General features: G+C 36.3%; 1 protein-coding gene across 1 annotated transcript in view; it reads left to right on the top strand.

Moving 5' to 3' along the window:
* LOC110159331 (adhesion G protein-coupled receptor L3-like) overlaps positions 1 to 15,892 on the top strand; it is a 400,279-nt gene that overhangs the window by 301,239 nt on the left and 83,148 nt on the right. The window contains exon 11 of the mRNA XM_055156115.1: positions 10,702 to 10,885. Coding sequence (XP_055012090.1) covers positions 10,702 to 10,885 — 184 coding nt within the window. The remainder of the gene's footprint in view (positions 1 to 10,701; positions 10,886 to 15,892) is intronic.

Here is a 15,892-nt window from a genome sequence, read left to right as displayed (position 1 = left end):
CACTCCGCTGTATTTCGCTCCCAACGCTGCACCACTTTACATGACAAACCCCGATAACGCGCCAACATCTGTGGCCTTACCTAAACACCGGCATTCACAGCGAGCTCACGTGCACCTTTGAGGGACTTTCATTGATTAGGGAAATTGTGCAACGTTTCCTCCTCACGGGGCCCCCTGGTGGTAAGTGGCGTCGCCAGAGGAATAGACAAATGAGAGGCGCACCTGCTTGTGTTGCCCCCTCTGTAAACAAAACGTGGAAGCTCCATCGGGGACCAGGGCAGGTGCGTTCAAGGAGACTCGGAAAATAAAGCACCCAGATAAGATTATGAGACTGGCAGCTTGTGACTGATGGTTTCATTCTGGTTGATGATACTTGAGAATACTAGTTGTAAAGTCTTTATCCCCTCGCCTAATTGCTGTTTTGAATAAGTAGGCACAGACCTGCACGAAGCGAAGCCGAAGTGGATGAAACAATGTAATTAATTATTTCTGAGCGTTTTGAGCCTGTTCGCGGTATTAGACATCAACAGAAGGGAATTCAGCCTTGATAAAGCTACAAAGCGAATCATGATCATCTCCCTGCGTTTTGAAATATTTGCCCTGCAGGAATGTTTCTGTGCCTTTGATTTTGATGGTAGAAACTGTGGCCTTCTGTGCTTTCTGGTTGAAAATAATAACTAGCTACTAAGCAATAATAGTAATTAAGCTTTTGTGCTGCAAGTTTAACAGTTTTACATAGAAACATGGAAATTATTGCAGTGAGAATTAAGCGCTGAACCATTGAAATGAATTCAAACTGGTGTAATAAATGGTTGGAAATGTCAGATTTTTAAAAATAACTTTCTAACATTTATCTAGTTAATTATTTATGATTAATACTATCTCACACACACACACGTACATGTTCATATCTCATCTTCATTTTAATCTGCTAAATATATTCAAATTTAATTGCCATCTGTGGTTTGGTGTTTATATATAGCTTAGAGCCAGGTTATGACACAGTACAGTAAAAACAACCAAAGGGGTTGAAGATGCATTGATTAAAAACTATAAATAAAACAAAAGTTCATCAGATTTTCAGAAATCATCATTAAAGAGTCAGTTTTATGTAACTATTGTATAATTCTATATAATTAGGACTAATTAGCTCTCTTTTAACATAAAATTACCACAAACTTACATTAACAAATGGCTCCAAAAGCTCTCTAATCTGATCTGGTAAATATTATTTAGAACCAAATTTCAAAGGGTCTGTATTACACTGTTTTCTGATGTTGTTTCCTCATCAAAAACATACCTGGAGTTGTGTTTTGTTTCATTCACACATGTTTAACACACAAATCCTGAATATTTATGCTTCTTCTCTCAAACAGAAAACACTGTGTTCCACCTTGTGATGTCACATGGTAATAAAGGAAGTGTGCCACTGTGTTTTTAAATTCTATACACCTTCAGCTCTGGAACTGCCAATCTCTACTGAACAAAAGCAAAAAGACCAAGAGTTTGTTTTCATATCTGACAGTTTCGACTGCTCACTAGCGCTCTTCCTTAGAGTGGTCACGTGATGTTACTGTGACGTGTCCCGGCAGCAGATTTAAAGAGGATTTGGTTTGGTGAGCAAAGAGGTAGCTGATAACTACCACTACATGACATCACAAGGTGGAACAGAGTATTTTGAGTTTTGGAGATGTAGATAAATTTATAATTCAGGATTACTTAAGCATGTGTGAATGAAACAAAATTCAACTCCAGACAGAGTCCAGTGAAGATCATTTGGTCTTCCATTAATTTATGTTATTAGGTTATTTTTTAAGAGTTTGTTTTCATACCTGACAGTTTCGGCTGCTCACTAGCGGTCTAACTCAGAGTTGTAGGAAGACAGCTCCTAAACCTGAATAAATCAGTTGACCAGACACATCACAGCAACATCACATGACCACTCTGTGAGCAGTCCAAACTGTCAAGTATGAAAGCAATCTCTTGGTCTGAAAAAAGAACCAAATAACATGCAATTCTAGGCATGTTTTTGATGAGGTGACAGCTTTCTAACATGGCTCAAAGCTCACAAGAGTCAAATTTGCGTAATATATGGCCTTTAACCAAAAAATAATCCCAATTTATACCATTTTAAAGACTCTAAAACCCTCACCGCTCATGCCATTCCCAGACAGTACATTATTATAATAACATCCTGTAGAACTCCTCCATCTAAAATGTTTTTGAAACCTTGCTACTCTCACCCATAGTTCGCCGTTTTAGTCTAAATCCCGCAGCCAAATGTGTCCACCTAATATTTCTTAGCGCTCCGACGCCGTTGCCGGGGAGTATATCTTGCTCATTAAAATGGCACCTTTGCTTTGCTCAGATGACTGGGGGGAGTGTCACGGCGCGGTGTGACCTTAGAGCGAGCAGAACGGAGCTGGGGAGGAACGTAACAAGATGATAAAAATTTCTCCCTGCCAGCCAATTTGTCCAGAGATGAAGATAACCACATCCCCATAAACACAAGGAGTCCTCATCTGGCCCTGTAGTGCAAGAGTTCTGCCTGGGTAATCAGTAAGAGGCATTCAAGGCCCACTGTGGGAGGAGGACGCGGCAACACCAGGGATGATTTTTAGACTAGTAGAAAATAGCAGAAGTGTTATAGTGTTTCTGTAAGGGCCGTAATAAGAGCTGAATTCAATTTGAGTTTGTGCTCATTTGTGATAAAAAATATTTGCACAAAAATATGGATTTGTTAGAGCTGGTTCAAGGGGAAAACAGGCAGAGGTTGTATACATAAGAAATGCTGAAATTATTAACGATGATTTGAAAATTGCATTACATTTTGTGCAAGAAATGATTAAAGGTGCACTGTGTCGGCTTTAGTGGTGGAGGGAGCACCAGCTCTTTGTCTCCATGGAGATGTTATTGTGTTGCCTGTTTCCTGTTTGTGAGTGTGAGAGAAGATTTTAAACCTTTTGTAGAAGTGGCCATTGTCTATTGAATGTCGCCCACCTTTTGTAGTTTGTTAAACAAGTTCATCAAGACCAGGCTCCACTGCTTTGTTCCAGTCCAAACTCCTGCGTGTCCTTCATCCAAACAAACTGTCCTGTGAGGTGTCTTCTAACTGTGTCTTAAATGAAATGTATGGCAAATAAAGGGCATTTTATGGAGTATTTGGACTTCTTGATCAGGAACACTTGTCAAGAAATCTATTTACACTTTGTCTAACCACAGTGACTCAGGTACACAACACTATTGTTCCCCAGCATTGCGTTATATACAGGTCAGATCTGTGGAGAGGCGACTCCTGAGTAAGAATGCATGTTTTTCAAGGTATGTTTTGCAGTAAATAATAATAAGTAATCTGTGCTTTAAAGGGCCCATACTGAGCTATTTCGTGATTTATGTTATAATGTTATTTACTCCTCAAAAAAATAACAGGAATTTTGTTTCATTCACACAGATCCTGCGGAAAACACTGTTTTCCACCTCGTGTTGTCATATGGTTATACAGGAAGTGCTCCACTGTGTGTACACCTTCATTAGAATCATTTGGATAGTTTCAGTCCTAGAATTGTCAATCTTTGCATTTATATAGCTCCTTTCAAGACACCCAAAGTACTTTACAGTTAATTGTTCATTCACTCCATACCCGGTGGTGGTAAACTACTATTGTAGCCACAGCTGCCCTGTGGCAAACTAACGGAAGCGAGGCTGCCATCTGTGCCATCGGTCCCTCCGACCATCACCATCACTCACACATACTTCACGTTCTTACTAGGTGGGTGAAGTGTCTTGCCTAAGGACACAACAAGTTTTTGCCACTACTGTTCCAAAAGGCAAATTGTAGCTATTAACCACTTCATGACATCACAAGGTGGAACAGAATTTTGGAGATGTAGACAGACCAAAGATAAAAGTCACTCAAACATGTGTGAATGAAACAAAACAACTCTGTGTATGTTTGTGAGGAGGTAACAACATTATAACATAAAGCTCACAAGAGTCAATTTAGCGTTATATATGACCTTTAATAAACGCACGGTATGTATGTTTGATGCAATAGTGTGGAACCTTTCAGTCATATCCATCATGTGCCATGGCAGTTATCTGTCTCCAAATGTTTTTAGTCCGGCCAACGCGCGAAGCAATAAAAATGGAAAACGCATGTCCTGCTTTTCAATGCACAGCTTTTGCTCTATAATTCACATATATGGACTCAATCTCCCACTTACCCGAGAGAGGAGGTTTCATGAAATATTTAACAACGGTGGTAGCCGAGATTCACAAGAAGACAGACGATTTGGCCTGCGGGTAGAAAGAGCTGTGAAAAAAAATAATAAAAAAAATAAAAAAACAGGTAGGTTTGACGCAACATCTGAACCGTAAAGACGTGCAAGTTCAATACTTGAAGACATTGCACACACAAATCCTACTTAGATTATGTTATGTACCTTCAAGTTCGAGTAGCAATCAGGAGAGGGGACAGTAAATGGCTTAGGAGGAGCATATAGCAAGCCAGAGAGGAGCCAGAATCAATTTACCCAAGTCTGCAGTTCATTTCATCAATCAGCAAACAGATAGGAGCACACAGTCCCTATTGGTCGGTCGGCTGGTTGGTCTGGACCTCTGCCAAGCTCTCAGTGTAACGGCCACCTTCCCCTTCCTACCTATGCATCCTCCTGCCTGCATACTTCCACCTGATTAGCATTTTCACATGTACCACCCAGGAACTATACGGCTCACAGTGCTGAAGTATACCGTACATTTTTAGCAGCTGAAAAGGATGGGGCGTTTTGGGGAGCAGGTTGAGGATTTGACAGCTAGAGTGGCACTAGGCTAATGGAGGTAAAAAGCAGGTCTGGGTATTGAATCATAAGGTTATGTGGGATTTTTGTGTTTTTATTTTTTTCATTTGATAAAGAAAAAAATGTAAAGATGTAATGTAAAAGCATCATTAAGGAAAATGTGTTGTGCTGTCTCCATCAAATTATAAAGCATTTTTATTATCCGTGAACCAGCAAGGAAGACATGTTGGCTGCCGTGCACTGCAAAAAGTTGGCCAAAATTTAAGATATAAATACTTAGATCTATCAAATAGTGACTTAAAAGTAGTGAAATTATCTGTCCACGCAGCAAGATAATTTTACTTGACAAGTTATCTTAAAATAAACGACCTCTCGACTAGTATTAATCAATTTCAGACCTAGTAAGTAGATAATAAATCTGAAAACAAGATGAATGAACCTGATATAAGTTTTCAAATCTTGGCCAGATCAGAGAAATTTGCAGTGTGGCCTTTAAAAGTTGTACCACTGAAAAAAGTTGGAGGGGGAAAAAAAAAATTGCTTTTAAAGGTACACTGTGTTAGCCTGATTCATCTGACCTCGCAGCATAAGGATTCGTTTGCTCAACGGTAGATGGGTAGTTTTTTTATTTCACTAATTGCTGGTGTTAGGTCGTGACGTATGTAATGCACCAAATCCCGTAGGAAGAAGGGCAATAATGTCTTTCCCCTTGATCAAATTCACCAAACATTCTCTTTGTTCCGGCTTTAAATCCTCGATCTCGGGAATCGTTGCCAACACAGAATGTCTGGCTTCGTCTACATCCATCTCGACCATTTTGTTTACTGTTGTACTGTACGACAAAAGGGACCCAGACAGGCGCTGAGTTTGACGCCATGGCTTCACAGCTCGTCGCTGATTGGCCGGTGCACTGTCTACAACTTCCAGGGTTCTTGCAAAACAACAATTCCTTACTTAGTCGCTGGAGAGAACTGAAATTGAGCGGCGGCACTAGGTGGTGGCAGCCTGGCTAGCACTATGTAACCTCTAAGGTGGAAGTCCACTACACGTGCTTGTCTCCATGGAGATGTTATTTCTTTGCATGGAATGCTCCACAGTGAGGCATTAAACATATCTCCTTTGCATTTGTTCAAGTTAGGTGTCTTATACCTTAAATTTACCTTAAAAATGTGAATTCTTATCACGTGCAGGCTTGCTTCTCCATAGATCCAAGTGCATTTCCATACTGTGGAATAATCAAAGCAAAACAGTAATATCTCTATGGAGACAAGCAGGTGATGGATCCTTCACCAGAAAAGTAAAAGTTACACAGTGCACCTTTAAGTATTGTAGATGAATTATCTTAAATGAATATAGCAATATTATTGAATTGGATAGGCAGGAATGCTAAGCAAACTCTATACTCCAAAACTTGATATAAATTGCTTCATGTAATAATAATTTAATTGACCTCTTGTATGTAGAATGTATATTTGTGGCTCTTACAATAGCCTGGATTTGTTTTATTTTGGCTTGCATATATTGGCCAAAAGAACAACTGATGCAGACCAGACACAACTATTACTCAAAAATCATATCATCAACCACTGCTAATGAATAATTTGGATCTAATTTCTTGGCATTCCAATCTACTCTGTATCAGCGTGATGCACCATTACAGTCAGTTGTGTCTGCTTTATTAGTTTCCATGGCCTAAGGGGTTAATGGGAAAACTGAACAGTATTCCAGTATTAATGTTTGATACATCCTATACATTATTCCCTTGTTTTTTTCTACTTTTGTTTATCAATTATACATGTTTCCATCTATGTTAAAGGATTTTTGACCCCTCCCTTAGGCACTATACATTTATGTCTCCTCTCCTTTTGTCCATATAAAAATCTACTACAGCACGTCGTACCTTATCTTATTTCATTTCAGTATTGTGAGTGGAATATAAGAGGGAAAAATCTTTACTTGACTGAACAAAGAAAGAAAAATAGACCGTGGAGCTTAAAGGAAGAAAGGGCCCTTAATTGAGAGCAAGTCAACGTCTGCAGATAGCTGGATGTCAAAAGGTGGGATTGGAGATTGGCTGCAGATAATGAATAATTACAGCTGGCAAAGTGCATACAAGCTGTTAACGCGACGTAGAAAGAGCGAAGAAGCATCTATAAATTGTGTTTTTGTTATGATATTCTCTGAAATGACAGATGTGCTGGTCGGGTTGAGTCTTATCTCAGATTGCACTAATTATATATTTTTTTGCTTCATTCGTTTATTTCATTATTTAGATTTTTTTTTAAACTGAAAACACTGTTCCACTTTGTGATGGAAGTGCCCCACTGTGTTCTTAAACCTCATACATCTTCAATAAAATAATTTGGATGATTTCAAGGGTTGTAACAATAACCGAAATATTGTGATATTGTATCGTCAAAGTTCTCACAATAATATCGTGGACCATCACAATATATCGACTTACAAAGCTCTTTGCTTAAATGAAGAGTTGTGGTGCAGCAATAGCTTAGAAAAAAAGATAAAGGGAACTACATAGACCATGATCCTTTGCTCCATTTCAGTGTAGACTACAGGAAGAAATAACAGTTTTACGCACTTCATAGTTATTTGGATTAAGTCTTGTCAAGGCATTTTAAGAGGAAAAAGTAGCATATTAACAGTTCTGTTAGCCTCCACAAAATATCGCAATAAATATCGTACTGTGAGATGTATATCGTGAAAATATCGTACCGAGATATTTGGATATTGTGAGCCTCTCCATCATGAGCTTTCGTATGATATCGCAATATGCCTGTGCCTTTTCTATGTTCATGAGGCAAGCGGTTGATGCCACCAGACCAAGTTACAAGTTATATTTGTGGAGAGGCAACACCATTCAGGAGTAAAACATGTTTCTCAAGATTTCAACCCCGTTATCTGCATACATGGAAGATAAATCAGTTTAATGCCATATTGTGGAACATTCCAGGTGTAGCAATGATATCTTCAAGCTGGTTGCATTGTTTTGGTCAATATTGAAATCACGATTATTGAAACGATTATTTTTTAGTTACACGATGCATTTATTCAACATTTCTCTCTCTCAAAAAAATAAAAATAAATAAATAATGATAATGATAATTTATGCAAAACTTTCAAATTGAAAATAAATATAGACTCCAAATATGTACTTTAGAGCAGTTTTGCGATGTATAAAACATAAAATGCAAAATAAAATACATATACTTATTTATATAAAAAAATATCCCAAAATAAAGTTTGTTGAGCTTTATCGTTTCAACTTGATTATGTGAGTTTGGAGATCGTTTGACATACAAATTTAAATCTCGATAAAAAATTTGGTTAATTGCACAGCCTTACATTTAAGTCTTAGACCAAGTTCCCAATGGCAATAAGTACAAATACAAGTAAGTCAGATTTAGCGATACAAGTGGCTGCAACATTTTACCAAAATTCATATATATGGACATAAAACTGCTTTAGTTATTTTTGATTACAGAAATAGTTTCGAGAATCTGGCGATCACCCACCCGCCATATCTCAGCCATAGCTTTTAATTTCCAAGGACAGCCTGGCTCTTGTTCCTCTCCCAAACACTGTTACTGGGAATGGATTGCACTACCTTGGTCATAAATCCTACCATTGGCATTTTTAAATCTTTAATGCCTCTTAAATTTTCATCTCCTTCTCAGGGAATGCTTTTTGCCTTGCTTACCGACCTCACAATGGTATAAAAGGTCAATTGTTTATTCCAATTACTTGCGGAAAGGATTTTAGCTAAGTGGTTACAGATATTTGCTCAGAGCCAACACCTTTTTTTTTTTTTTTTTTTTTTTTTTACTTACTTTAGCTTTGGGCGGTGATTGGTTTAATACTCTGGGATATTTTTAAATGTGTTTTTTGGAAAGCTTTTGTGTATTGGGATTGTCTGAGCGAAAGAACATTAATCACCCCAATTAAGGACTGTAGCCTGAAGTCATGTAAGAGTTGGCCTGCAGTCTCATACTCATATTTACATGATTAATGCATCCAACTAGTGGAAAATAATAACATGGCTGACAATGTAATATGTCCAAAAGCTCACAAATGGGCTCAATAAATGTCAGGACGAGCGCGGTCAGTCTAGTCTTGATGATTTAAGTCTTAGGTCCATGTTGTCTCTGTGGGTTCTTGTAAACTTATTGCAATACTAGATAACACTTTAAAACAGCTTTAGTCTTGAGAATTGGGTGAAGTGCGGGGCCTATATGCCTCTACGGGAGATTCGCTGTTTTTGCAAAATATATCCATCGCCGTGAATGTTGAAACTTATCATTTGTTACCGATTTGAAGTCCGTTCAAAACACGACAATCATGTATTTGAAGTTGAATAGTAGCACCACTTTCTAAAGCTATTGTGAGAAAAAATAGTTTCACTTTTGTTTGTTTAAGATGAAAATATTGAACTTTGTGTCAGTTTTTGTTTCATGCGGATGAGCCCAGAAATAACAGATCATCGAATTGTGTTTCATCTAAGTGTTGTTGGGGAATTTTTAAGCAGACAACAATACCATAAGTTTAATTTGCTCAGTTTCAGATAGCATCACAACATTCTATAGGTCAATAATATTCAATACAGATGCGACAGCTAGAATTAATATTGTTAAAATGCAGGTTTCTTTTTTTTTAATAGTAGTTTATATCGGTAATTTTGCAGCACTATAAAACAAAGTAAAACTAAAACTAAAACATAGACTACAACTCCATGGATCATGACCCAAAGGTTTAGGCTGAAGTAAAAATAATTCTAAGTAAGAAAAGCAGCGTATGAACAGCAAGTTTGCATTTACAATTTCACTTACGATTTACTGTGTATATGAGACAAAATATAAATTAAAACAAGCTAAATTTAATGTATAATTCATTTCTTTCTTTAAAAGTTCTTGTTTTTCATGTTTATGGTCGCATAAACCAACAATAATGACAAAGGAGTAGGGGTGTAACAATAACCAAAATCGGGATATTGTATCATCAAAAGTCTCACAATAATATCGTGGGCTGTCACAATATATCGAATTACTGAAGTTCCTTTACTTAAATGCATGGTTTTATAGTAGCAACAGCTTATAAACATCCGAAACTACATATCCCATGATTCTTTTCAGCGCAAACAACATGAAGAAATGTGTTTTTTACTTTAATTCTTCTAATATCAGCCTCTTCAAAATATCGCAATGCAGATCGTGATAATATCATACCGTGAGATTTGGATATGGTGACATTCATACAAAGGAGGCACAAAGTTCATCGTCCATGATCGCATCAAAACAAAATGCAACGTCAAAGAAAAGCATCAGCCAATAGTCGTGGTTTACTTGTGAAGACGATATATCTAGTCTTCTATGTATTTCTGTAAGATTAGATTTTTATGTTGTGTTTTTGAAGTGCATCAAATTAGTACAGGCTTTGATATGGTCATCTAAAGTATTCCATAAGTCTTCTCATCTTTTGAGAGTGGTTCGAGAGAATTGTTTTTTAAGATTCAGTTTTGTTGTAACATATCTGATTTTAAGGTCTAGTCACTAACATACAGTAAATAATCAGGTTCAGCATTTGTGAATTTACATTTTGGATATTTCATGTAAAATTCAATGTAATCTATTGGGGGAAAAAAACAATGTTCCTGCCTCATATCTGACAGTATGATATCATCACTTTCTAGAATCTGAAATATACAGTGATTCCTAATACATCTTTCCTTGCCTTTCTTTCCCATTACTTTTCCAGATTCGTCATGATAAACCTATAACATACTCCATTATGTATCTCATCATTCCTTTTTGAACACCACCATTTTGAAATAGTCCAATCTATGACTTACTTTTCTCACTTTTTGGACTAAATAGATCTTTTCTGCCCTCCTTAGGCGATGGTGGAGACGGTGAACAATCTGCTGCAGCCCCCGGCCCAGGCAGCGTGGAGAGAGCTGAGCACCGGAGACCAGCTGAAAGCAGCCACCACACTGCTGGACACGGTGGAGCAGGGAGCGTTTGTTTTGGCCGACAACCTGCTCAAGACTGATATAGTGCAAGAGACAACCGACAATATCAGTAAGTCAAGAGTAATCAGGATTTACTGCGTGTTGATTTACAATTCCAAATAGCTGAGATTCATATGACAAGAATGTTTTTTAGTAAGTTTCCTTGTGACTTAATTTTGAGGTATAAAACTAAACCGTTCAGTTCCACCTTGTGATGTCATATGGTAATACAGGAAGTGCTCTATTATGTTTTTTAACTCCATACACCTTCACTAAAATAATTTGGATAATTTTTTAACCTTGGAATTGCCAATCTCTACAAAACAACAACAAAAGTACAATTATAATGTTACATTTGCACATTACTAATTATTCCATTTATTTGACCTCACAAGCAAAAGTAAAATTTATAGTTTGTTTTTTAATGTAATTTTAGTTTCATATAGAAGACTGGAGTGTTGTAAAATATAATACTGTATAACATGTTTAAAAAAAAAGGCTATTTTAGTCGATCTGTTCATTGTCAAAATGAAGCAAAACTAAAGCAAACAGTGAACATTGATGAAAGTATCCATAACATTGCTCAAGTAAAAAATAATAATAATAAATTAAATAAAATAAATAAAAAAAAAACACATGAAATTTGCTATAAAATGCAACATTACTGATTTGATTCAGTTCAGATAATTTGCTTCAGTACTTTCATTTTTACTGACTATAATCTTTAACAATCATTTTTAACCTTGCATAAAGACTTAAGACTTTTTTAATAGTGCCTTTATAATCCAGAGCTCTTGTAATTACTCTGACTTCATTCTGCTTGAGTAAACTACTTCTTGACTCGTCTTAGCAACAGTTTACCATCTGCCAGTGTGTGTACTGTCTGATCAAATATGACATTTAGACAATCAGCCTCTCTAAAAGTTGAATACTGGCCTTCTCTGTTGCTATATTCTCAGTACTATTGCTTTTTATGATACTTTTAAGTGTTTCATTCAGCTTGAGCCAGCCTGTTTTATGGGGTCACAAAGTTCACAGTGGAGGTATTGATTTGGGCGCTCCAGTATTGACGGATTCGGCTCTTGCAGGCTGAGGAACAAGTGTGAAGGTCGGTGGATTAATGGCTGATTCTCGGTTGGAGGTGAAGTTTAACGGGGAACGCTAACGACTGATAGCTCCAAATGAATGATTATTGTGAATGATCGTGTTGATATTGGTGTCAGTTATGCACCGGCCCGTGTCTACAGATAATAGGGTTTCAAAAGTGTCATGTAATACTGTGAAATGATCAGTAACCCATAATTTTGACATTACATAATAATTACCTTGAACTGAACATTTTCTACTATATATATTCAGATGTTAAAGGCGTGCACTGTGACCTTTCTGAGTCTGCCAACTGTTTGTCTCCATGGAGATTGATATGTTATGTTATACTATACTTTGAAACATGCAGGCAAAGCAATAACATTTCCAGACAAACAGGTAGCGTACCTTACACCTGAAAATCTACACAGTGCAGCTTTAGTGGGCAATCTTAGCATTACACTTAAGGATGTCTTGATACACAATTTTAGTGTTATGAATATTGTGAGAAGTAAAATTTTGATTTTACAATTACTGACACCATATTAAATTAATGAAGGTCCTATTTATTTGTTTGTTTATTTATTTAGTTAGTTAGTTAGTTAGTTTTAGTAGTAGTAGTAGTAGTAGTACTTATTTGTTTATTTATTTATATCAAACATGTATCTACAACATATAATGCATCTTGACAATCAAAAAAGTAGACAGTAAAACAAATAAAATAAAACCTTTACATACATACATACATACATACACATATACACACATACACACATACATACACATACATACATACATACATACATACATACACATATACACACATACATACATACATATTTACGTACATACATACATACATACATACATACATACATACATATACATACATGCATACATACATAGATATACATACACGCATATATACATACACACACACATACACACATATACATACATACATACATACATACATATACACACATACATACATACATATACACACATATATACATACATACATACATACATATACATACACATACATACATACATACATACATACATACACATATACATACATACATACATACATACATACATACATATACATACACACATACATACATACATATACACACATACATACATACATACATACACACACATATACATACATACATACATACATACATACACATACATACATACATACATACATACATACATACACACATACATACATACACACATACATACATACATATACACACATACATACATACATACATACACACATACATACATACATACATACATACATACATACATACATACATACATACATACATACATACATACATACATACATACATACATACACACATACATACATACACATATACACACATACATACATACATACATATACATACATATACATACATACATACATACATACATACATACAAGGTCCTATATTGCACAAAATTGACTCCTGCGAGCATTTAGCCATGTTAAAATGTTGTTGCCTTCTCAAAAACACACCTGGAGCTCTGTTTTGGTCGTTTTACACATGTTTAAGTAATGCTTTGTTATCAGTCTGGATACCTCACCAAAGTTGTGATGTCATGAAGAGTTAGTTTTCAAATTAACAGCGACCTTATACCTTTTGTTCAGTAGAGATTAGCAATTCCAGGTCTGTAATTATTCAGATGATTCTAGTAAAGGTGTATGGAGTTTAAAAACACAGTGGAGCACATGACATCACAAGGTGGAACAGCGTGTTTTCTGTTTGAGAGAAGATCTCAGCCCATATATGCAGAATTTTTATGTTAAATTAAGCAAAACACAACCCTTGGTATATTTTTGATGAGGGAACAAGATTATAGATTGGAAAATAGCATAATATGGGCCATTTAATTGCCCCGGTGATTTGTTTAATATAATCAAACATTCCAAATGTTAGTGTTACAGACATAAACAGATAAAAAGCTCAACATTTTTGCTCATGTAATGAACTGAAATGATTAATAGCGTAATCTAGTTGTATGTTTTTATGTTTTATGTAGCATATGTGTGTTCTTTTTGTAGAATCAATACTTCCCCAGTGTCACTTCAAAGTAAAATACATAGTTAAATCATTTGTAGTGTGCTTCTTTTTGCCTTGTTAAAACCAAACCTATGGGAAAAGGCGATTACGTTCAAAAATACTGTTATGATGAATTGCCCAGTCCTGAGTGAATTCGACTGCCATGGCAACCTAAAATATAGGTCTGCTGATTTAAAAAGGAAGCCGAGAATTAATAAATGGGATTTTATTGTATCTGGCACACTATTCATCTGGGTATTAAGCAGCTCGTTTGGAAACAGGGGCGCGAGCGACGGAGAAGGCAGAGTCGGAGTGAGTTTTTTACAGCTCGCGGTGGTAGCCTGGTTAATTATGTTCTGGTGACATGTTTACTAGGTCTTATCTCCCTGTTTGCGTGGCTTATTTTTCGCAGCCAGTTGGCTTTTGTTGGCTCCTGCAATTCCTCACGCCATGCAGGGCAGTTAAATGAGGACAAGAAGCCCCATTAAACACTAGTAATCACTGCAGTGGCTAATGATTGATCTCTCGCATTTGAAAGGCATGGAAATGGAAAAAACTAGGTGCGGGAGGATGGAGCTTGCAGTAAAAATTAGGAATTTGTGCAAATATGATTGGAAGTGTCTGCAGATAAGGTCCGTGTCATTTCAAATATCCAAGACGTCATGAGCAAAAGAATCCAGTAATACGTTATCATGTAACTACACTTAATTCCTTCTTCATAATGAACAAGTCATTTGTTAAAGGACCCATATGATTTCAGCCCTGGAATTTCCAATCTGTACTAAACAAAAGTTAAAAAGGTAACATGAAAACTACTGTTTCATGACATCAGAAGGGTGAACAGAGCATTTTGAGTTTTAGAGACGTAAATGTAATGATTATTCAAACATGTGAATGAAACAAAACACAACTCCAGGTCTATTTTTCATGAGGTAACAACATTCTAACATGGCTTAAAGGTACATTGCATAACTTTCCTGGTGGAGGATCCGTCACTTGCTTGTTTCTATGGATATATCATTGCTCTCCCCAGAATGTCCAAGGTATGATATTAAACAGCTTTACCTTACACTTATTAAATTACAGGTGGTTTTATAACTCAAAAATACATACAAAAACACGCATTCTGATTGTGAGAGGGGTTGCCTCTCCACAAATCTGACATGTGACTTGATCTGGTTTGGTCTTCATGAAGGTAGAAGTGTTTAATACTATGAACGAGCATTACCATACTGTGAAACATTCCAGACAAAGTAATAACATCTCCATGGTGAAAAGCCTCTGACAGACCCTCCACCAGAAAAGTTACACAATGCCCCATCAGTATACACTTCCATCAACATACCCCAGGGCAGTTGTGCCTACATAAGTAGCTTACCACCACCCAGTGTGAGGAGTGAAAGAACAATGGTGAATTGACTTTAAAATGTGTCTGGAATGTTCCTATATAAAGTAGCGCATGATCATTATAGTAATTACCATATGAGAGCAAAAAATCTAACTTAAAGTACTTTGACATTTGATTGACATTTTGAATGAATTTAATGATGGAAAATGTTAAAGTATTTCCTAACAAAAGTTGAAAAAGCCATAAAAGCCTAAAAATATGTGGAATTGGACATACTAGTATTAAAGAAACAATAAGAGGAGGAGATAGACTGAAAAAAACTACTTCAGAGGGAGTCATACTGCATCTACACTCTCAAGGCTGCTCAATGTCCAGGACTCAATCGAGAGTTAGATTTCTCCACCTTCCTTTAAAACCACAAGCTTTAAACAAGTCTTCATGAAATCGTTTTAAGATTAGCCATCTTATATAATATACACATATATTTTTGTTTATAATTTGTATTTTTGTATGTATTGGTTGTTGGGAATTGTACTATTTATATCTTGTAG

This window comes from Boleophthalmus pectinirostris, unplaced genomic scaffold (genome assembly GCF_026225935.1).
Source record: "Boleophthalmus pectinirostris isolate CB_2022bp ecotype Guang Dong unplaced genomic scaffold, ASM2622593v1 HiC_scaffold_20, whole genome shotgun sequence".
Classification (NCBI taxonomy): Eukaryota; Metazoa; Chordata; class Actinopteri; order Gobiiformes; family Gobiidae; genus Boleophthalmus; species Boleophthalmus pectinirostris.
This window is presented reverse-complemented; position numbering and strand designations above follow the sequence as displayed.